The 23,705-nt window shown below is 41.5% G+C and overlaps 1 protein-coding gene across 3 annotated transcripts in view; it reads right to left on the bottom strand.

The window, feature by feature from the left end:
- The window catches only part of LOC308309931 (uncharacterized protein), a 157,073-nt gene that overhangs the window by 59,591 nt on the left and 73,777 nt on the right, over window positions 1–23,705 (bottom strand). For all 3 annotated transcript variants that reach the window (XM_080755912.1, XM_080755913.1, XM_080755914.1), the window contains 18 exons: window positions 20,972–21,016; window positions 19,625–19,744; window positions 16,403–16,441; window positions 16,223–16,276; window positions 15,543–15,596; window positions 11,885–11,992; window positions 11,640–11,693; window positions 9,632–9,685; window positions 7,756–7,800; window positions 6,635–6,688; window positions 5,846–5,890; window positions 5,626–5,679; window positions 4,496–4,540; window positions 4,347–4,400; window positions 2,907–2,951; window positions 2,369–2,422; window positions 521–565; window positions 338–391 (listed from right to left, as the gene is read on the bottom strand). In XM_080755912.1, coding sequence (XP_080612038.1) covers window positions 338–391; window positions 521–565; window positions 2,369–2,422; window positions 2,907–2,951; window positions 4,347–4,400; window positions 4,496–4,540; window positions 5,626–5,679; window positions 5,846–5,890; window positions 6,635–6,688; window positions 7,756–7,800; window positions 9,632–9,685; window positions 11,640–11,693; window positions 11,885–11,992; window positions 15,543–15,596; window positions 16,223–16,276; window positions 16,403–16,441; window positions 19,625–19,744; window positions 20,972–21,016 — 1,023 coding nt within the window. The remainder of the gene's footprint in view (window positions 1–337; window positions 392–520; window positions 566–2,368; window positions 2,423–2,906; window positions 2,952–4,346; window positions 4,401–4,495; window positions 4,541–5,625; window positions 5,680–5,845; window positions 5,891–6,634; window positions 6,689–7,755; window positions 7,801–9,631; window positions 9,686–11,639; window positions 11,694–11,884; window positions 11,993–15,542; window positions 15,597–16,222; window positions 16,277–16,402; window positions 16,442–19,624; window positions 19,745–20,971; window positions 21,017–23,705) is intronic.

Here is a 23,705-nt window from a genome sequence, read left to right as displayed (position 1 = left end):
GTAACAACACAGACAATAAAGATCACAGCTGAAGTAAAAGCTCACGTGTCACATCCCAGCACGTTGAGCACGCTGTGAGATTGTAGATCGGCTACTGTATTTGCGCTATTTTGTATGATACCATTGTAGCGTACTAAATAATTTAATACAGAGTTAATCGGTTAATCGGACTAATGTTGATTCGTTGATATGCAAGAAATAAAATATGTTAAAAAAAAAAAGTGCTTCTTGACTATTTGATTAACATATTTTAACATAATGTTTTCTATTAATTACCCAGCCCGAAGGAGGACATACTGTGATGTTAGTGTTTGAACAGAATGTAGCGGGGACCTACTCTGTCGCCTTTAATTCCAGGATCTCCTTTGTCTCCATCTGGTCCTCGATTACCCTGTGCAAACCACAAAGGACATAGTTTTAAAATATCTGTGAATGATTAATATAAATACATTCATTTTAAATATTTATTAATCATTGTTATTAGTCATTACTAGTCATTATACCACCCATATTTACTTACATTTACACCAGGAAAACCTGCTGGGCCCCTCCTCCCCAGCACACCCTGAAATGAATGACAAACAGGACAGAACATATTTCAACAAAGGAACGATGATGATTAAAAGAGTTTCATGCCAAGGACCCCAAAATGATATGTATTTTGGCCGTGGACCACCATCTGAAAATGCTTTGTGCCAGGGACCTCCAGAAGCGAAGATCTGAGGTAAAATGTTAGGAGCGAGTGCATTCTCAGCGGCGATCATGCCGCCAGGCGGCCGCCAGTCCAGATGCAGCAACTTCTGATTAACAGCTAGCCTCACGTAGCCAGCCTTCAGCCTTTTCAACGCATATTGCCCCAGGCAGATTAAGTATGGCCCCTCTCAGTAGTGGGAGGACTTCACGGCCGTATGCAAATATGGGGCGGGACATTGCAGAAAAAAAAATCTAATACCACGGCAGTGTACCGTGGCTCCCGACATGGGCTGCCAGTAAGACACGTGTGGCTGGTTAAAACTCACCCGTGTCTCTCGACATGCGTTGCTGGTTAAAAATCACCCGTGGCTTCCCTGTGAGGTTATGTCAGTCTAATGACACTGCCACGGCTGTTATTGGCAGTTGGCGGAGACGTCGATGCTGGAAAATGCACTCGCTCTCTCTCTAAAATGTTCGCAGTGTATATATATTCAAAGATCTGCACAATTCTTCACACTTTTTCCCAAATAGCAGATCTACAAGCTCAGGAGTGTGTATATCTGATATTGTTGAATATCCCTTGGGGGTCCCCATACCCCACTTTGAGGACCAATGGTGTAAAATACACTTCATTGATCATTAAGGTTCAAGGTTGTTCTTTATTGTTAAATGATGCGCACAGCAGGTAATTATTGTAAAAGAGTACAAGTTATTTTTGTTTGGCTTCCTTCATAGCAGGAATAGTATTAAAGGAGAATTCCATACTAGTAAGCTTTCTTACCTTTATTTGTGTCATTATGTCCCCAACAAAGAGGTCCAGGTGTTATTTTGTGCAAAAGTGCATTATTGGCTATTTCCCCTACCATATAGCCATATGGGCACCATTTCATTTCGGTATATGATCCGGGCTGGAGCCGGATGATATGCTTACGTCATGTTGTAGGCAATGGTTTGCCTACAACAAACAGGAAGCTGTTTGTTGCTTTGTTGCGTAAGCGAGAGCTTTTATTGAGAGGGAAAAGGCAGTTGTCGCCGCCTGTTCATCCTGTCTGGCGACTACAACATGACGTAACCACATCATCCGGCCCCAGCCCGGATCATACGGACTTTTGAAACAGAGACCAGGCTTTCTTCCGAGGCGGTGGAAAGCCTGGTGAGGCGAGGTTACCTACCATAAGCCCTCAATGGGGGTTGGGTTTTTGTGCTAATTCGCTTATTTCCATCGAAATAAGTAGTAAAGTGTGCCGCTTGATTTTTGAGCGATGGAAATAAGCGAATTAGCACAACACCCCATAGCCCCATTCAATTCAATGCAATTAATTGAGGGCTTATGGTAGGGGAAATAGCTTGCACAAAATAACACCTGGATCTCTTTGGTGGGGACTACAAATAAAGGTAAGAAAGCCTTCTAGTATGGAATTATCCTTTAATAGGAATAGGAGTAGCAGCATAATTATAGTCAAGAAAAACAGTGTTAAGGTGGTTGCACACTGGGCACGTCTTTTCGGAAAAACGCACTCTGTGCGCAGGGACCTTTATTGTTTAGTGTAATAGTTATTCACCCATCTACAGACTGTCTAAGCACCAAACAACGTATTTGTAAAAATCAATAAAATGTGTTTAGGCCGGGATAATTCATTCATACAGACACCCTGGAGACAATGCTACAACTCACCATTGGCCCCTCAAACCCGGGCTCCCCTCGACCACCCATAGGCCCAGTAGGTCCCTGATTGGAGAAAAGGGCCAGAGGAAGCATAAAGCAATTAAGAGAGACAGAATGATCTACTCTGGGATCGTCACTCACACTATGACAACCTGCCTTTGGATCTGAGTAATACAAGGTTACAGCTGGACTCGTGACCTTGCAGATTGACCTCATCTTTAGAACTAATCACGGTGTCAAAAGGTCCAGGAACCTCAGGAATGCTGTCTCCCTTTTACTCAAAAGGCGTGCGGTGCAAATGATGAGATGTACAGTACTCAACCTTTATCCTTGGAGCCCCTCCCCTTACATCTAACAAAAGCTTGCTCGCTCACTCACACACACACACACACACACACACACACACAATAGTTCACACAATGTATAGCATCGTGACCCGCTCTGAACTTGTACATCTATATTTTGGCTATGTTTCATCAGCCCCAGGTGGGGAAGCACTGCATTAGTCTGGAGACCCATTGTGGTTTTACGAGGACAGCAGACTTACGGGTTCTCCTTTCGGACCGGTGGCACCAACCATTCCAGGACGTCCCTGTGAAAATACGACCGCATCACAGTCAACCTTTAACCCAAGGTCAATTACTGAGAACACGATAGCACTGCGACAGAATCTCAACCCTCCATAGTCTCTGCAAAACTCTCACAACCATTTAACAGCCAGGTAGCAACCTTTCTTTTCTTTCTTTGTTACACATCTCAGAGAACGGTCATGGATAATTGGGACTGTAGCTATCATAGAATCATTGAAAGAGCTTCTGTGTGTTTATACACTCAGGTTAAGAATGCCAGGGGTGACACGGTAATCATGTCACCCTTGGCGCTGGTGATTCTTAAATCGATATATTTGTTTTTGGCACACACATTATTAATGCTGTACTATACATAAATACTGATTACAGCAGGGGTGTCAAAACCTTTTTAACCCATTCTGAACGGGAACCCGTTTTGGTGTTAGCATCACGTTATGCTTTAGCTATTTAAAAATAGCAGATCTACAAGCTCATAGCGCGCCACCGAGTGGCGCGCTACGAGCTTGTAGGTCTGCTATTTTTGAAAAATCGAAGAGCGACTGACATTTTTTTAATCTGATCTCAGGTCAGAATGGGTTCATCAGACCAGTGTGTTTCCAGTGGAAACCTCGTATGAATCTGATCTCAGGTCAGAATGGGTTAAATGGAATTAGAAAATATGAAAACACCCAAGGGCCGATTACATCTCCTATGCGAATGTACATTTTGAACATTATTAAAGTCACATACAATTGCATTGCATTTCAACAATGACATTTTGTCAATATCAAACACAACACAAATAACTCAGCCTTATTTAACATTACCAATTGTAATCAGACTAGAAGCTCGACCCGCCTGCAGCGGGTCTCGGTCTAACGCCACGTGTTCCGTGCTGGCCAGGTTGTGTTGTTGTTCTTTGTTGTTGTTTGTCTGTGAATGACGTGTGTCCGCTGTCCGTGTATATTCTGGGCCATCGCATCACGGAAACCACGGAGCTGGGTTGAAAATGCAAGGGTTGTGTCGGTCACGGTCTATGACTTGCCGAACTTAACTGCGGCCGAAGTGTGCGCAAACAACTTGTTACCGGCTCAAATGTATACTGTACAGTATACTGTAGATGTGCAAGGAGTTTTCAAATCCTGCCCAAAAAACTAAACGATAATCTGGCCACTAATGGCCGTTTTCAAGATGTCTTGGCCATTATCTCTGGAATGGAAGGTCTACTCAGTTTAAAGCTTGTTGTCCGGGCTACAATTGACCCGTGGACCGGACTTTGGACACCACTGGATTAGAGGTTTAAAGTGGAATGTACATAGGCATGGTACATTGATTGATTGTGACTTTGCGAGTAAAAGCCAGAACCTTCTTGTGATCGTTTAATGTTTATACTGTACATAGCAAAGGGAGGGACATACCTGGAGTCCACGGAGTCCTGGAGCCCCAATCTCCCCATCTAAACCTGGAGGCCCCTGGAGACAGAAATGGGCAAATATGTATTCTAAAAACACACATAATGTATATGGAGATTCTTATAAATTGTTCAATGCAGCAAAAGAAACCATACCTGGGGGCCTTTAGGTCCCACTACACCAACAGGCCCCATATCGCCCTGGAAGATAAAAGAAACGTTTAGACCATTTACATCGTCTTTAGTTCAAGATACTGTCACTTCTTCCAAGGAGGATTTTGATACAGGAGAACAGCATGCCTTCAGACATCATGTGTCTATGACGTCAGTCATCTAAACACGTATGTACTTTGATGTTAATCTCCATATGTGGGCAAAGTTTCAGCTCAACCAGACCTTTGTTGACTTCCAGTATAAAATGTAATTTACAACAATTTGTAAAAAAGTGAAATATTTTCCTCTGTCTTCCTCTGTGACTCCTGCCACCTGTATGTCACTCTGGCCTTCCACTTCACCTCTTACCTGGCAGTTCCATGTTCAGCATCCTTCTCTCAATGTACCGCTCAGCTCTCATTTTCACATGCCCGCCCCAAACCACACACACAACATCGCCAAGAGAAGCAATTATCTTGCTTTAATGTAGTCCTTTCTGATCTTATCCCTGCTTGTCACTCCTAATGAGAATCGCAACGTCGATTGCCGGTGCCAGCGCCATTTCCAAGCCTCACAGCGCGGCTGGTCTCACTGCTGTCCTGTCCTGTACATCTTCCCTCTCACTCTTGCTGGTACAATTCTGTCACAGATAATCCCTGACACTTTCCTCCATTTGTTACACACTGCTTGCACTGCATGATAGTTGACCCCAGGTATTTAAACTCCTTCACCTTTGACTTTGCCACCTCTACTCCTTGCATCCTCCCTGTTCCACTGCCCTCTCTCTCGTTTAGGCACTCCCTCGTTTAGGGATTTTCATCCCTTCTCTCTCTAGTCTAGTGCATGCCTCCACCTTTCCAGGCTACAGTCACCTACACCTGCTACTTTATATATAAATACATAAATAAACAGACCCAAAATGAAGGGCCGCCCTGAACTTTGGATTGCTTATTTTTTTATATATAAACTCTAATTGTTTCCACCCATTTCTAACAGCAAAAGCTAGGAGATTGTCCTCACTCAGACTCCAGTTGAGCTGGAGACATACTTGAGAGTCTAGATTTTCTCTCACTCTAATTTTACATGGTCAGGTGACTTGGTGAGACGGGTGAAAATGTTTGGTGCAATCTCACCTGTGAGCCGTTATCTCCCTGAACGCCAACTGATCCCGTCAACCCTGGTGCACCCTGGGCCATACAGCACACGCACACGCACACACACACACACACACACACACACACACACACACACACACACACACACACACACACACACACACACACACACACACAATTGGTAAAGAGCGTCATAAACATTTTGCACCCTGGTGGTCTGTGTATCTGCTGTACTTACAACAGGGCCTGGCAACCCAGGCACGCCATCCAGTCCACTCTCCCCCTGAATGGTGGAACATCAAGCACACAATGAGACAATGAGTAGCATTACAAAAAAAAACTTAGATATTTTTTTAATTCAAATACTAACTATAACTCTGAGAACTGAACCAAATGGACCCTTATGGGTCCAAATACGGATCCATTTGTACTCCGAGTTAAGTGTAAAAGGGTTTGGAAACCCCTCATGGAACCCCATAGAGTTCAGCCTGGACCTCACTTTGAGAACCACTGCATTAGAATCAACCCGCAGGCTGTTACATTTAGTTGGTGACGATGCTGTTATCGAGTGCCATAAACACTTTCTGCCTTTTTGGGAATAAAGACGAAAAGAAATTATGTACAGTAGCTTTTCAAAATGATTTACTTGTTTGCGGTTATAGCGGTTAAGACCAACAGATTTATGTTCACCCTTATGAAAGACTACGTACTGTATAAACTATAGTAAGGAACTCAAGGTCAAACTATGCCTGAATGACTTAAATGTAACAAAGGATAACAAGAAGAGCCAGAGATATTTTTGTGGCGTTGCCGTCGGGCAGAAAAATCTCTTACATAACTTAACGTGAATCGTGATCATTCTACAGTGCCACCCAAAAGCATCAAAATCAGCAGTTCTGCAAGTTCGAAGCAACGTTATTTTGAGCTTGTAGATGACATGGTATTTTTGTTATTTTTGGAAAGTAACAGTTTTGGACATAATGACAGACAATGAGCAAGATTTAGTGCAAGGAAATAGGAAACTCACATCAGGCCCTGGGGGTCCATCTGTCCCGTAACCACCTCGGATACCTGGAGGTCCCTGGAGGAAGGATCCAGAATATGATTTATACTACTGATAACACAGCTGTCACTAAATACCAGAAACGCCTGATTTGTTCAGTTCCAGAATAGGTTGATGCAAATACTTAAAGGACCACTTTTCAACCTATCTTCATATAATGGGTCCTCACTAATAATCATGAAAAAATGGTGCAATTTCTTTCTACTCGGTCTGTGACTCATAGGAGGGCTGTGGGCAGTTCAGAAACCGTCTTCCAGTGACATCATCGATGGAGAATACAAGCTAATAAAAACTGCAGGCTTTCTATTCCTGAAAAGTTGCAATGCGAAAATGGAAGCCATCGTTCTCACGATAACGAAAATCTAAACATTCTTGTAAAAAAATCTTGTTTAAAAAAAATCTGCCTAATGATGATGTCACTGGAAGACGGTTTCTAAACTGCCCACAGTCGTCCTATGAGACACAGACTGAGTAGAAATAAATCGTGCCATTTCTTCATGATTATTAGTGAGGACCTATTATATGAAGATACTGGTGACGTGGTCCTTTAATATTTCAAAACTGTAAGTCCATATCTTATATCACAACAGAATATAAGCTAAGTTACCTTCATAAATGTGTTCCAATTACAAAGTTTTCATGGCAAATCGGTAGAAATGAGAAGAAAGAAATATTATGCTGTAATGCTACAGTATACATCTAACTCTGTACTATTGTATGCAGGAGTTCCATTACAGATTGAAAAAGAGCACACGAGTCACGACACCTCCACACAAAAAGAACACCTCCAAAAACATTAACCTGCTTCACAACTCAATTGATAATATTAATCAAACATTACAAATAGTATAAATATTAGTAAGCTAGTAATTATTAATAACCAGACAAGGTCAGAAGTTAAGAATAGAGCCCATTTATGTGTATGCATAACTTGATTCATACAGTACCAAAGATATAACGGAAATTATTTGCCTCCAGACATCTTGGCTCCAAATCTTAAATGTGTAAGTTTAATTTAGCTCCCACCCTACTCATACAGAAACAAAATAAATACATGCTATCATAATTAAATAAAGGGTACTCACTGGTGGACCCAAAAGGCCTGCTGGACCTGACAGACCGATTGAACCCTGAATATGGACGAGAACACACATTGGAGCAGAATGTACAGTACAGTGAACAGCAAATACAGCAATTAGTTACAGGACTTGTCAAGATAACTCAGAATGCATAAACGGACAACTTCCAACTTCCGACAACCCGAATGGTAGTCCAACTGAAAAATGCATGAATACTGTTAAATTGAAAGGAATAAAAGTGTTAGTGCGTGATTATTCAGGCGAGTACATAATATGCTTTGTTGTTTATGCCGTGTGGGTGAATGCGTGCATGAGTATGTGCTTGTGGATATAGGTTGAAAACACTGGTAAGGTAAGTTGAGTGAATTAGTCCCAATGCATATGTCTTAAGTATGATCTGTACTTTGTTGCTAATCTACATGCTGGCAACGCGTTACACTACAATGCGTTGTGAGCAGGCAGACCAGCTTTTTTTTAAAGATTTTCTTTTTTGCTTTTGTGCCTTTATTGATAGTTACAGTGAAGACAGACAGGAAAGAGGGAGAGAGAGAGAAGGGGAGAGACATGCAGCAAAGGTCGTCATGAACGGGACTCGAACACGCGACACGCTGTCAGGCAAGAGCCTATAATGTGGCATGCGCCTGGACCACTAGGCCAGCAGGTGTCCCAGATCAGCTATTTTGAGGGGCAATAGCCCCTCCTATGTCCAGCTTTTGGTTGTGTGTGTGTGTGTCCTAACACAAACATTAAATGCCATTGACGATGAATGGACAATTTTGAGTGTTTGTGTACAAACATTGTGTAACAAAAACATTGAAGAAGATCACAGATTCTGGTTGGAATGATTGGAACAGATCGGAATAAGATGATATATGATGGTAAAGGGCGCCCCTCACTTCACATGGCTGTGATTCTTTTATTAACATTTTTTTGCTTTACTGTATAAGACATTCTGAGGAAGGCAGAATATGTGGTTAAAGTGTAGTCAAATTTGTACAAATAAGTAATACATGTAATGTATTGTAATGTACAGTAAGGTTAGCATGTAAGCAATACTGTAGCATACTGTGTAGTTTATAACTGAATGTTCACATCTAAGTGGACACTAGCTCTCCTGTATGAGGTTTAGCCACTAGGTGGCAGTATATCCATCTGAATGCTCCCCAGTTCCCAGTTGGATGAACATATAACTGCCTTTATAGTGTAATTTTCTTATAACAATAATTTACCATACATTCTGTACATGATATGGCCTGGGCTGGATATGATGTGGCGTTGCCATTCTGGTACACTGTGCACACTGTCATGGTTTAGGTACATATGTCTTCATATGATGTGTATCTAAATGAGTCATATCACTGGTAGCCTGGGGTCCACCTATGCTTTCTACGGCATAGGCAGCTCCCGGCGCTGCCGGGAGAATCTAGACGCAGCTGCGCAACATTAGACTAATTAATTAGAGCAACAGAGATAGAGAGAGGAGTGTGTGTGTGTGTGTGTGTGTGTGTGTGTGTGTGTGTGTGTGTCAATTTAACAAAGGTGCAGACGATCAGAAATCAGCAGAGAGTGATCGATGTTTGCGCTACTCTATGCCGAATTGAAGTGGACTCGGTCCCAGACTTTTTTTTTCTCCCCTGGAAATAAATACTTCTGGGTTTTCCGAGGCTATATCACTGGTGGTTATATCATATATTTCTTGATATGACGGGTGTCTAAATACATCATATCAGGATGAAGCCAAAGCTGCATTATTGTGTTGGTTGCTGTCTTTTACTTGTCATATCATGCAAATGTGTCATTACATGCAAGTATACTACCATCTAAGAATCCAAGCATTGACTTAGCTCTTACAGGCCATACAAAGTGTTTATCTAAATATTACCTTCTCGCCAATGTCACCGATATCTCCTCTTGGACCCGTGGCTCCATTACGACCCTTGATAAGTAGAGGATAAAGTAATTATTTAAGGTATCAAAACCTGCCTTCAAGTATTTCATATTGCCGCTGTTGAGTGGAAACCTTGTCCAAAACAGTTACTTTTCAGGGAATGGAAAAAATAACCTGTGTTCCAATGGATCCATTTAGGCATTTAGTCACAAGCTCTCAGTGGTTAAAGCAGCACTATGTAACCTTTCTATTGAATAAAATGTAATTGTGTCCAATCTGTATGGGGTATATAATATAACTTATACAATGGGGTGGTAGTATTTTGTTTTATCTCCCTACTTTTCTATTGAAACATTTAAATTGTGTCAAAGGTCTCACCTAGACACAGAATTATCCCCTGAGCAAGCAGGTAGGCTCTATTAGTTCAATAGTAAACATGTCAGCATTTGCGCAGGAAATCGGGTTCAAAACCATTCCACACATGATGGGATTTATGCAGTCAGGTCAAAGTAAAATATTTAGTGTTCATTCACTGTAACAAAAAAAAAAGTGTACAAATGTAACTGAATGGTTTGGTTCCATTTGTACACAGAGTTAAATTAAGTGACGCAAACTGATTACTTGGGATAAGCAAACAAAGACAATATACCGTACAATGACATTTGGTCTTGTGTTACAAATTATTATTTCAATATTTGTGTAAAGTTAATGATTTATAATTATCTTATAATCCCATAAGGGATGGGTCTTAAGACAAGACATGAAAGTCATTCATTAATTCATCCATCCATTCACCAAATGTTTTGATACATAGACAACTTCCAAGTGCTTGCAATACACAGCCCCTTGTGTATGTATGCGATATACAGTACAGGAGATTATATTTATTCAAATCATGATGTTTTCAGAAATATATGTATACATTTCCGTTGTCCTGTTAATTCTCAAACTGGAACCCATCCATGCGCAAGGGACACATGCTGATGTTGTTCTGGATGTACTGTACAGCTGTGTTCAAAACATCCTCTCTGGCAAGCATTTGAATAGCTGGTTATCAAAATGGTAATAAAATTGCAGGCCTATAATAAAAAATATTGGTTGCAGGCTCAAGCTCCTTGTCCCCATGTCATGTTCCCCAAAAGAACTAATACAAATACTTAACGAGTGTAGTCTACCCCCACCTGAGTTTTAATTCATCTTTGAATGTGGAAATCGTCCCATAATGTTTGTAAAGCCTACTCAAGACCGATGATTTGCGACGGGGTGAAACCATTTTGGAATACTACAGAGAAAAAATTGTGACTGATGCCGACTGATTGAGTCTCATGAGATTCGACTTGTTGAAGTGCTAGCAACAAGTTCCAGAGCATATCATACGCCACAGCCATTACTATGATTTCTTTATCTGTCGCAACTGTTATGTTGGGAAAGAGCAGGGAACCCGCACACTCATATGCTCCAAAAGATATATTTATTGACGACGTTTCGAGCCAAGGCTCTTCATCTGGTCAAAGTTTTGAAGACGCCACACACACGTCGCTTATCACAGCCAGGTCACACAATGGGTTAATGATATGCATACTACAGTTCTTCCTATTCTAGTGTGGTTGAAGGTTTCAACTTGGCTCATCACAATCAGAACTACCCTTGAATCAACGCGCTTTCATTTTGCAGTGTTCTTAAAAATAATAATAAAGAAATTAATAACAATAACACCCAGTGTCAATAATTGTCTAATTGTAATCCTGAGCGCTACACTCCCTCTGGCAACCTGGGGAGAGCAACGGACCTCATGCTTCCTTCAATGCATGAGGAGTCCAAGCTGCTGCTTTTCACCTGACCGGGGGGAGTTTCCCCTTTGGACGTACTGTAGCACGTGGAAGGAACAAGTTATTCCAACCATTTCCTTTCCCCTGGCTGGCCAGGGAGAGGCAGTATAGAGACCAGGATCACTGCATGTTTTTGCGGTTTTTTAACAACTTTTAAAAGTTGGATTTTGTACCTCATCCCCGTTTTCTCCCTTGGAACCTGGCTCTCCTCTGTATCCCAGTGGACCCTGAATTATTTGGGGGGGGGGGGGGGGGGGGATATAGAAAGAAAGTGAAGGAAGTAATAAGAATATATGCCACCGGCTACACACAGATCATTGTGAACCAGAGGCTGTTCTATTCAACAGATGTCATCTGGATGCTCGAGCACAGGTACATTAAATCACTTTCCACCCAGTCGTGCCCTTTGACCCCTCACCTGAGGTCCAGGAAGTCCAAGTGACCCAGGTTGACCATCCAGTCCACATTCCCCATCTCTCCCTGGTACGCCCGGTCGGCCAGGGACGCCCCTGTGTCCTCGCTCACCCTGCAACACAGCACACCCTCCTGTCAACAACCAGCCCCATGGAAACATACTGTATGTTGTGAGTAGTTATTAATTCATTTATTCATTCAACCTTTTCCCTTCAAGGACCCCAAAATGTAATTGGCCACACTGACCCCCCTTTCCGTGCCAGGGACCCCCAGTCACCCCCTATTTTCTAATAGCCGCAAAATATAATAGGCTAAAAGGCAGGTGCGAACCGCTCGCTTCCTCTGGATGCCATCTTTGTTTAGGCAGCGGGTGCTCAGTTATTATAACTAGTTTCAACATACCACCGGCACTCAAGTGGAAAAAGCAACACTTCAAAGTAGAGGATGCAAGACTAGCTCAGAATCAGATACCCTTTTTTTTAATTGAGAACGCTCAACGCGTTTCAGCCTCAGCCTTCCTCAGAGTAGATTTGAAAAAGACACATTCTCAATCATTAGGAATGTGTATCTGAGCCAGTCTTGCATCCTTTACTTTGGAGTGCCGCATTATTCACTTCGGTGGAATCTTGAGCCAATTCATGGGATTTCTTAAAGATTAAAAAAATATATATAATTCTTTGAAATAATAATTGAAAAATGGTGTAGGAAACCAAATTGGGTCCCGACCCAGTGTTTGGGGGCTATCTTCAAGTACCCATGGGGATCCCTACTTATCATTTCACTTGCAGGCTAGTCGGCCAATAATTGTCAAGAAAGAAATAATAGCAAGATTTATGAGGATATTAATGGTGGAGAGAGGTTGCAGCAAATCCAACGGATTTACTTTAGGTGAAATTACACAGCATTATATATGTCTACACTGGCAGTGATTCTGATAAAAGGTACTGGAAGTTGCGAAAGGCTATTCCAGTAATAACATTTAGTAGCAATTTGTCAAATGGCCTTCGGCTAGCAGCATATTGTCCACACGTTAGATTTATTTTATTGTTTCAATTCCTCTGACTGAAGACAGGTGGAAAACATGTACGGAACCAGACTGAATTAAACCACCTGCCAGATCTTGGCTGTGGAGTGTGGACAGCTTTTGATGGATGCAGTACTACTACTACACATGAAGATGTTGGCCTGTAGTTAAATAGACGGTATTAAACATGTAGATGCGTAGTTTGACGAGTGGTTTCTGGAACAGGTTTCAGACTACACACGATTATATTCCCCACACTCACGCACGCACACACAGACGCACGCACGCACTCACGCACACATACCCCGATTGTAGACAAACTAAAATAAATAAAAATAAATGCATGACATGTATGGAGTCAACACACAAGCACACTTGACTGACTAGCTATTTTCGAAGGGGAAAAGTTTCTTAAACCACACATAAAAACAAGGCTTTGAAGTGAAGTTGTCTCTCCTCCATTATGTCGTGAGCATTGAGCAACACCATGGCATATTGCACAGTTCAGTTGAGGTCTACCATAGACAAAGCCATGTATGTTTCTGCAGTTGCACATTGCTGTCGTCGTGTGCTGAAAATAGCTTATTGCGACTGTGTCACATCACACCTTCATATATGGTCACGCCTCATGACATCACACCTCCAAGGCTCCATATACTGTATGGTCACGCGGCACCTCATGACATCAAGTCACAGAACACTGGATCATCACCTAGATCTGCATATATGGAGCTGGCCAGCAACTCTGCATCTGACCTCAAACCTCAAACCCTTAGATATCCATATATGGAGCTAACCTCCCCACCCGTCCTTCCTGTTCTAGCATTCCATATGTTGATCTGACCTCATCAAAACCTGTACACTCAAGACAGTACAGAATTAATTCCATTATGTTGATCTGACCACCCCATGCCAAAGAGCCAGCACTCGCCCAGCAGTCTAGCGTCTGCCGTCACCCAGGAGGATGCATGCACACGACCTCGCCCTCAGGGCGTCTCACTGCAGGTCTACAAGCAGTACAAGTAAAAGAATCAATAATGCAGTGTTGATTTCGTCGACTAAAACTAAGATGAAAAATGTTCGTTGACTACCTTTTTTCAGACGAAAAACTAAATGGAAACCAAATGAAAACTAAGCTATGATGACTAAAACTAAGACTAAATATACTGACAATTTCGTCAACAAATAAAAACCAGACTAAAATGTTAGGAAGGAACTAGTGGACAAGAGATCCAGTATAAGTCATTTTACACTTTGTTACATGTTGAAAATAGATCTACAAGCTCAACGCGACGCGTTGTGAGCTTGTAGATCCGCTATTTTCAGCAAGTGTAAAAACGACGGAATCAAGGCCCACCAAAATACATTTTAGTCGACTAAAATCTTATGATATTTAGTAGACTAAAACTAGACTAACACACAACATTCCAGGTGACTAAAATGTGACTGAAACAGAATGAAAACTATTGAAGAGACTATGACTAAAAATAAAATCTAAATTTTCTGCCAAAAACAACAATTCAATTACTTTTATAGATTTATAGATATTTTTGGACAACCACTGATTCGACCGACTTCATACTTGGCACGACGACCTTCGCCGCCCTCCCTTGGGTCCTCAGCAATACACACCACATTTGAAGTTGATCATTCTGAAGGTTCTCGAGATATGTAAAGTGCAGACAAACAAGACAGACGGATACAAATGCAGACATTCCGTGAATTCAGAGACAGATGAGCGGTTAAGAGAGACATGTGACACTCAGATAATGCCAAATATCTCCAATTTTTCAAGCTGCTAGAATTCTTTAGCCCGCAGATTTTTCATTAGAAGTTGAGGCCATGGGAGAGAAAAAGCAATGTCTCACTGAGCGAATGTGATGCCTATTAAACAATGTTATGAAACAGTAAAATCTGGGTCATTTCTGACCCAGTCTGATCAAATTCTGATAAAAAAATATGGAACCTCTTAATTTATCCATAAAAATACTTTTGTCTCTCATTATGAGGATGGTTACGTCATACTGGGGATTTGCATCTTAACCACACTCCCTCTTCTTCACATGCTATGCTATGCTTAGATGGAGAGACCAACTCTAGATTCATATTCACATAGTTTTAAGGGCAACAACAGCTTGGATTTGTTTTCAGTACTGGCTTACAGTCCGACTAGTAAATAATTATGTATGATAACAAGAATGTCTGGCCTTGCTGGTGGACAGCAAGCGGAACGATTATGTTTTCACGTCCATACGTCCGTTCATCTGTACGTGTGTACAAGCGTCTATACAAACACAATTGGTTAATGTCGAGGGAGGGAAGCCGGGCGAGGAGGAATATATGTCACTTGCACACACTTCTATGGATGGAGGCTGCACCTGCTAGTGGGGAAGAGTAGGATATAAGAGGCGATACATCTTCCCGGTGGGATAATCCTCGTATCGCCCTTTTCTGGGCCCCAGTAGGTCAAAGATCAAGGTCACTGTGATCTAATATCCGTCCCATTCTCGTGAACGCAATATCGCCTTGAGGGAATCTCACGACGAGGGAATACAAACCGCTATGTGGTGTTTATAGTTTGTTTTAAGCAGGATGTTCTAGCATGTTGGATGGTCTGAATTAATGGCATTTTGCTTACCATCTCCCCCGCCATCCCTGGTCGTCCACGGTCCCCAGCTTCACCTGGCGGTCCCTGGATTAGAAAAGCATGAATACAAATCTGATTCAAATGTCAAAGGTTTATTTTTTACACAGGGACAGTAAGCATGTTAGTGATAGTAGAGTATTGTACAGATATCCGGTTCTTAGCTTGCTTATGATTCTTGATGACTATTTATGTATTTGATGTATTTCTATGTATTTGATGTTACCTTGTATTGTTCTTGCTTACTGCAAATCTCTCTCTCTCTGGAATAAATCAGTCTGCTAAATGCCAAAATTCTAAATTGTAAAGTGGTACAGGGTAACACTGTATACTGTAGCAATAATTCCTACCAGAATATAAAGCTATTTAACACAAAATATCTCACTTACAGTATACTGCTGCTATACTTTGTTGATCGGGGTATAACTGGGGTCTATACTTGGTCCCCTCCTTTTTTCCCTCCACACCAAATCTCATTGCTGAAAAGAACTGATCTACAAGCTCACAGCGCAATGCAATGTGATGATTTGTGATCTTGTAGATGGGCTATTTTTGCCAAATGAAATGTTTGCCTATTTTCACTGAACTTTTGCATATTGATTAAAGTTATCCATTGAGCCACTGTCATAATAATGCGTTTCATCTCAAATGATTTATTCAAAACATTGTCTCACCTGTATGCCTGGCTTTCCAATCTCCCCGGGGGGTCCTTCAAGGCCCTCTTTGCTCTGAAAGCTCAGGGAGGAGATACTTGGTGTCAGCTAAACAGGGACTTGCATCATAAACAAGTTACGCAACAACTAACTCCAACAACCACAGGCTAGCCTACGTATAGGTAGTCACAGCATACTTACAGGCCATCCCGCATGCATCAACTGGTAGAAATTGGTTTGCTGCAGAGGATAATAACAGAATAATGCATCAAATGAAGTTGCAGAGGAAAGTGAAAGTTACATTTAAAGACATCCTAGAATGATGCAGATCCATATCCATATTATGCAAAGCCATAATTCATGTCAGATACTTAAATAAAGGTTCTATATATGTTTTCCAATGATGTTCCGATACTGTATCGGTATCTGAAAAGTATCGTATCGGCCCTTATTTGTCATATCGGATCATATTGGTATTGGCGAATGTGCCAGTCTAACCACCGAAAATCCCGCAAATCGTTACACAGTATCTCTATATGTCTCATGAGCTAAAACATACTAATACATATCTGTGTGTTTGTTACCATTGATCTTCAATAGTTACTGTACAGTTATGGTTACTGTACCATACGGTGACTCTCAAACTTTTTCATTTCAAGGTCGCTAGTTTGATATCCATTCGGCCACAGACCCCTATTTGATAGGATTTCTCATCTCTGGGGCCCAAATCTACACTGTATAATGATTGGTAATTAGTCTAAGATTCACAGTCATTATTTTTGATTCAGTGATTGTGTCACTTCAATAAAAAAATACTGGGTTAATTGTTACATAATAATGATTCTACTGTTTTACTATACTGTACATTTTGCAATTAAAAGCAGGTCTGTCTGATCTACGGTTTCTAGTGTTGCACTGTTGACAGCTAAAACGTGGGGGTGGTTAAGGTGGTCATTGTGGGTGGAGTTAAGTACCTATTGTCCCTGCCATTGACACACCACGCTCTAGGTGTTGAAATGTTGTGAACAAAGGGATTTTCTCAGCTTTGGGTAAAACGGCACAATCATTTTAAAATGGTTATATATTATCTCCTTCAAATATTTTCCAATTTCATTGAATGATTAATCATATGAAAGCTTACATTCTGTACTTTAATAATCTGTAAAAAACTGGAAAATTACTCTGGTCGAGATGAGGGCCTATTTGCCAGACCCGGTCACATTTGGTTCCTATCAATCATGTATTTAGCTGGGGACTCCCCCTCAAAGAATACAACATAACAAATTGCACGTCATGAAAAGAAGCAAAAAGACAACATCTTATCAATGCTTTCTTTTCTTCCCCCCCCCCCCCCCCTCTGCAGCATCTTTATTCAATAATGTAGATGCCGTTTTCCATCATGCTGATATAGTGGTGGCTTTACTATACAGCCCACAGATGTGACCATAGTAGTAAAGCTATTAAACAGATGAGAGAAGAGCACGGGCTCACACGCACCACTGGTGTGGGGTCAAACATTCAACATTGGTGTGTGTGTGTGTGTGGGGGGGCTTCGATGTACTGTATGTACAGTATATGTGGGTTATATTTGATGGCACAGCAAGCATGTCTGTAGCATGAGTTATGGAAGGGGTAGCAGATGATAAAGGAGAAATCACCTGGTCCAGGGTTGGGGGCTTTGAATTTTAACTGCCCGGTATGACATTCAAAAGCGTTCCATTTTGTTTTATCACGTCGTAGTGGAAGAATTCCCATAAAGCCAGGGTGGTTGGCGGCGCCTGTGTACAAATGTTACACCTGATGCACAGATAAGATGTTGCCATCTTGTCTGGAGGTTGAGATGTCATTTCAGACAGACACTTCATCCAAGTGTCTGTATATTAACCTCTTAAACCCATAGTGTCAGTGTTTCCCCTAGGATGAAGCCGAAGTAGTGGGGGGGGAAATATGTTTGCCCTCAAAACAAGAAGTCAGGTGTCTTGCACGGAGTCACGGTGGCCCGCCTCCACTCCCTCCAGGCAAAAACACTGCGTATCATTTTTGGACGCGAAGATCGTGATTAAAATGTATGTCTTCCGTTTATTTCACAGATGTTTCCTTGCACATTCCCAACCAAATGATTGCGTTTGCTGTAAAGTTCAGCGTCATTTTTACTCCATCGTGCAACGGTGTTGCTTGCTTGACAAAACAAACAAATCCCCAAGGTATGCACACATTCCATTTGCGACGCTTGTATATTTGTTCTCTTTGGGATGGGACGCAGTCTATGTAATGGAGTGAAGATAGCGTCACTAGACACATGTAAACTTCCTTCAGTGAATGAACGCATAACACACACATTAACATATGTGGGACACACACATTAACAGGTGCATTGTGATTGATGCGGCATCACACGCTAACATTTAGAATGCTGCCGAGACGATTCCCACCATGAAAAGTGCACATGGTGCACATGGCTGTGTATGGAATAGAATACATACAACAATATCCAGCTGTATTCTAAAATTATCACTAGGAAACCAATCCTACATGAATTGGTGTTGTGAACTGTATTAAACGATCATTCTAGATCATAGAATACAGTGTGTGTGTGTGTGTGTGTGTGTGTGTGTGTGTGTGTGTGTGTGTGAGAGAGAGAGAGAGATGGGAGGCTGGGCACTAAAGAGATGGGGGGTTCGCCTAGGGAAGCGGTCCCCAAACCTTTTTGGCCGTGCACCCCCTGTTACCTCCTCCTGACCTAGCTGATGCACCCCCCAACACCAAGTCTCGTTGCATTTGGCCGACAATGATAACTTTTTTTAATATGATTGTTTGTGCTAAATCACACCATAAAACTGCCATTACCCTTTTCATGTCACGCACCCCCTAGAGGGCGTTCCGTTCGCGCGCCACAGTTTGGGAACCCCTGGCCTAGGGCACCATACAAGCTAGAACTGCTCAGCCTGTAAGTACCTACATCGAGAGTTCATACTAGTTCATACAGGGTTCAAACTAGGTGCTCAAAAGTTGGACAAAACTCGTGATTTTTACTGAAATGGGATGGCAAAATCAAGATGGGCAGATTAAGTGTGTGAGCGCATTACAAAGTAAAATCCTTATAATTTAACTCCGGACCTAAAAACCTCCATTCTTAAAGGTAGAGTCAGTGATTTCACTTAATTCAAATATCACTTATTTTTTTGTTTTGTTGTGATAATCCTCTCTACTATAGAGTGTGCTGACTATAAGGAGTTCCTCCCTGTCCCCAGTTAACCCCTGGGGGTCAAAAAACCTTAGGTTTCGTTTTTGTTCTCTATCCTGATTGGATGAAAGCTTGTGTCCCAAGGCAAAAACGAAACCTAAGGGTTTTTGACTGAAATCACTGACATCCCCTTTAAATTACATTAGCAAGGGTGTTGCGGTATAGGATTATCATCTTACCTGGAAGGCAGCCCACTCCTCTGCAGTATTTTTCCACAGGTAGAGTGTAGGTAAACCTGGCAGTCCTGGAGGCCCTTGTCCACCCCTTCGTCCAGGACGCCCCTCTGGCCCAGTCTTGCCCTGCACAAGGTGAAGAGGAAAGGTCGTATACACACACAGACAACATGACTCCACTGTCAAAACCTCTGTTGCATTTACAGTAAATTAACGTTTAAAAAGCATCTAAAATTCCATTTGATACAGTGTTTTTTTTGTTTTCACGCTCACTTGTAATCTTAGCAACAAAAAATGTTATCCGAACTAATGTAAGTTGAATACTGACTTTTTAACAAATGTGTATTTGTAATTGTATGTCTACTGTAATGTTTATTCTTATGTGGACCCCAAGGAAGACTAGCTGGTTGCTATGGCACCAGATAATGGGGATCCTTAATAAAAATCAAATCAAACCCTGAGTGTTCATTTTGAGAGAAATGTAAACAGATCGATCATTCACAAACAACACTCTCAGAGACACAAATGGATCAATATTTGGTGTTAAATAGTTCAATATTCCCACAGTAAACATCACTAAGTGTTTGTTCACAAAAAGGGGTCTTCCCGTCTTTTCAGCTCTACGAAAATACATTTTCATATACTGTAGGGAGGAAGAACTCATAAAATGTATAGTAGCCTATAAAAGTGAAATGAAAATCGGGGAAAATACAATGTAATGAATGTCCTGTTTGTGATCATTTATTAGTTTTGAAAACTCGTATAGGATACAGAATAAACAGGTGAGATTGGAAGTGATAAAATAAAGAAATTAGCAAATAGGAACTGGATCATTGTCATATATCTTCGGGAAGTTCTCTCTACTGACTGGATAGGATTTGCCGACCTGAATTATTTTCAGTTTACTAGTAAAGAGCGAGGGAGACCCCCGTTACTGCAATTGCTTTAATATTTTAATAAAAAAATAAAAAAAAACGTTTTTACACCAAAATATGATCACCTTCCAGCACTAAATATTTGCAGTGTTGTCAAGCAGACGTTTTGAAGTTTCAACTTCATCAGCGAAGAACTGATTTCATGTACATATCACTGAACTACAGCCTAAAAACCAGATGCACATAGGGATGGATGGACAGGAGTTTATGACTGTGAATAAATTAATCTCTAAAGGTAAAGGTGAGTTGTAAAACAAGGTATACATACACTCTTGTTTCAGAATCAAAACTTTACAGTGGCTCATTCAAGCTCTAGAGAGGGTCAAATGGACTAACCCAACACATTATTGTATGCCGTTTGGTCATAAACTACAGAAACCACTAAAGCTATCGAAAACTGTTACGAAGGTCTGCTCACCTTATCACCTTTAAACCCAGTCCAGCCAGGGTCACCCACACAACCCTGTAAAAGGCATTACAAATTAAAAATGGTGAATTAGACAACTTGTAGGAATACATGGGACAAAGAAAAGCAACTGCAATGCTGAAAATATAAATACAATAATAGAATATGTGTATCATAACTGCAATGACAAAAAACCAAACGTCTAAGACCAAGAACCCACCAAACACTGTAACACACCCATAATTCAATAAAGCACTTCCTTTTTTGTCCCCCACTTAAAAAGGTCACACCTTTCTAAAGACCAAAACCGTCTCCCTGAAAACAGCCAGTCAGAGCAGCTGACCCCCATAAACCCCCCCTAGCTTTGCGGGCTTCTGTGGGCCTCATTGACTCCAAGCCTGCTGTCAGTGGAAAGCCAAAACTATTCACTTATTCTCCTCACAAGTTTAGTCGACAATAAAACATAACAAGCTTTTCCCCAGCCAAAGGAGAACTATGTTATGGCCATGCATTTAACCCACTCGTGTTGCCTCGCTCATGGCTCTGTGTGGTACCTGGTAACACCACAAACCTCATAAATGTCAACCGGTGAGAACACGTGCAGGATACCCACGTCGCTATGCATGTTATTGTCAAAACTGCGTTTTGTGTGTGTGTGTGCATGCATGCACATACACGCATGTACATACGCACATGCGCGCGTGTGTGTTTGAGAGAGAGAGAGAGAGAGAGAGAAGAGAGAGATTGAGCGAGGAGGGAGACATTGTCACAATTTCGTGATATGTTTTTCTTAACATAACTATCTGCAGTGCATACAATAGTATGTAAAACGCTACACAGGATTTGCACGCCACTGAAAGATGAAAATTCCTGGAATGCCACCTGTTCTGCATCATTCCTAGAGACTTTAGACAGCCCTCTGCTCACCTACTGTATCCCATATTAAGCATCATCCACTAGGGTTGACAGCAGCAGAAGAAGCAGACGGAGACAGATAATTCTCTCAGTTCTCCACACTACAGTGCAAGCTCTGATTCATAGCATGCCTCCTTCATGTTCCCTGCAGCCGGGATCCATCACAGTAATGGCGGTGAGTGATCCCAGGGTTTTATAGCTCCCCGACTCCACTGCACTGGTCCAGACGGTACCAGATGTGCAATCTGTGCCTTGTTCCGTCTTCCCCTGCGGGGTTGAGCAGCATTGACCACGCCTCCTGGATGCAGGTATAACGGCACTCTGATTGGATGCTGTAAATGGACGATCCTCTGTTGCACCAATCGTCTAGGTCTGGAAGTGATAAGTCATGATTGTCCTCCTATAGTGACTAATGCTGGGACAAACGGCGTCGACACTTATGTCAGTGTCTGTTCCGAGCGTTACATCAAAGACATGTGCACCACCAACACATGCTTGCAGAGCACAGCATGAACTTTGTTCATTACATTCATACCGCAATTGATTGAGACCAGCATTTGTAGTCTCTTTCACTTTGTTCACTTTTCTTCGTTCATACTGTATGTCCTTTTTCTAACTCATCCAACATTCGAAAACAATTTAACAGCTAAGTTGACCAAGAATAAATATTAGACATGTGATTCTTTCCAGTGATGAAATATTTCTGTTCAGCATGCTACATCATTAGCACTGGATGTTAAAGTGTAATAAAGTGCATCTATGTGTACAATTTACCATGCATTGTATAATACAGATAAAAAACATTTATGTATGTACAGTATTTGATAGTGTATTACCATGTGTTATTCTTATTTACTGTAAATCGCTCTTGATTAAGAGCATCTGCTAAATGCCTAAATTGTAAATATCATATACTTCATGTTCATATTCTGTATATTTCCTATTGTCAACTTTATTATTGTCTCCACCAGGCCGAAGGCATGGGGAGAGAGTATGTTTTGCACTTCGTACGTGTGTGTGTGTGAGTCCGTCCGACTGTGTGTGTGTGTGTGTGTGTGTGTGTGTGTGTGTGTGTCCAAAAATCCCGCAAATCGTTACACACACCATCTCTATAGTCATGTGTTCAAGACAGATCTGTCCGATATTTCATATTCCATCCTAATTGGCTTTCAAAGTTTGCAGGATTGGCCGGTTTTGAACAAAAAGCCTCAAATCATGAACGCAATGCAATTTACGTGAAATCTCTCACAGACATTCCTACTGTTGAGGCTGAGGAATATATCCCACCCTTTTCACATTGGCCTGTTATAGTGCCACCAACAGGTGAATTTTTGCAAACACATTTTGGGAACATAATGCCTCAAATAATCCAATTGCCATCCAAGGCAAATGGCAACCTTTTCACACTGGTGGAGACCTGTGCCCAGAGGGTCACGTTATCTAGTTATTACTATTAAGTTCAACTGAAGAGGTCATTTTATATATATATATATATATATATACACAGTATATATATTTTACACTGTCTAACTGTACAAATAGCAAAATTCTCATACAGGGACATTAGTGTACATTACAGCGGTCCCCAAACCTTTTTGGCCGTGCTCCCCCTGTTACAGTACCTCCTCCTGACTTAGCTGATGCACCCCCAACACTAAATCTCGTTGCATTTGGTTGGAAATTAGGCAAATAATCACAGAATGTCACTGCACTGAAAGACATGCAGCTGCTGTATATACCCCCGCAGGTGCTCTATTCATCTCCTTACAACAGTGGTTTACCAGATTTTTCCATTTGTGCTAAATAACACCATAAAACTGCCATTTCCCTT

This window comes from Protomyctophum bolini (genome assembly GCF_963924005.1).
Source record: "Protomyctophum bolini genome assembly, chromosome: 22".
NCBI classification, from domain to species: Eukaryota; Metazoa; Chordata; class Actinopteri; order Myctophiformes; family Myctophidae; genus Protomyctophum; species Protomyctophum bolini.
The sequence above is the reverse complement of the archived record's forward strand: the minus strand, read 5'-3'. Positions and strand labels throughout refer to the sequence as shown.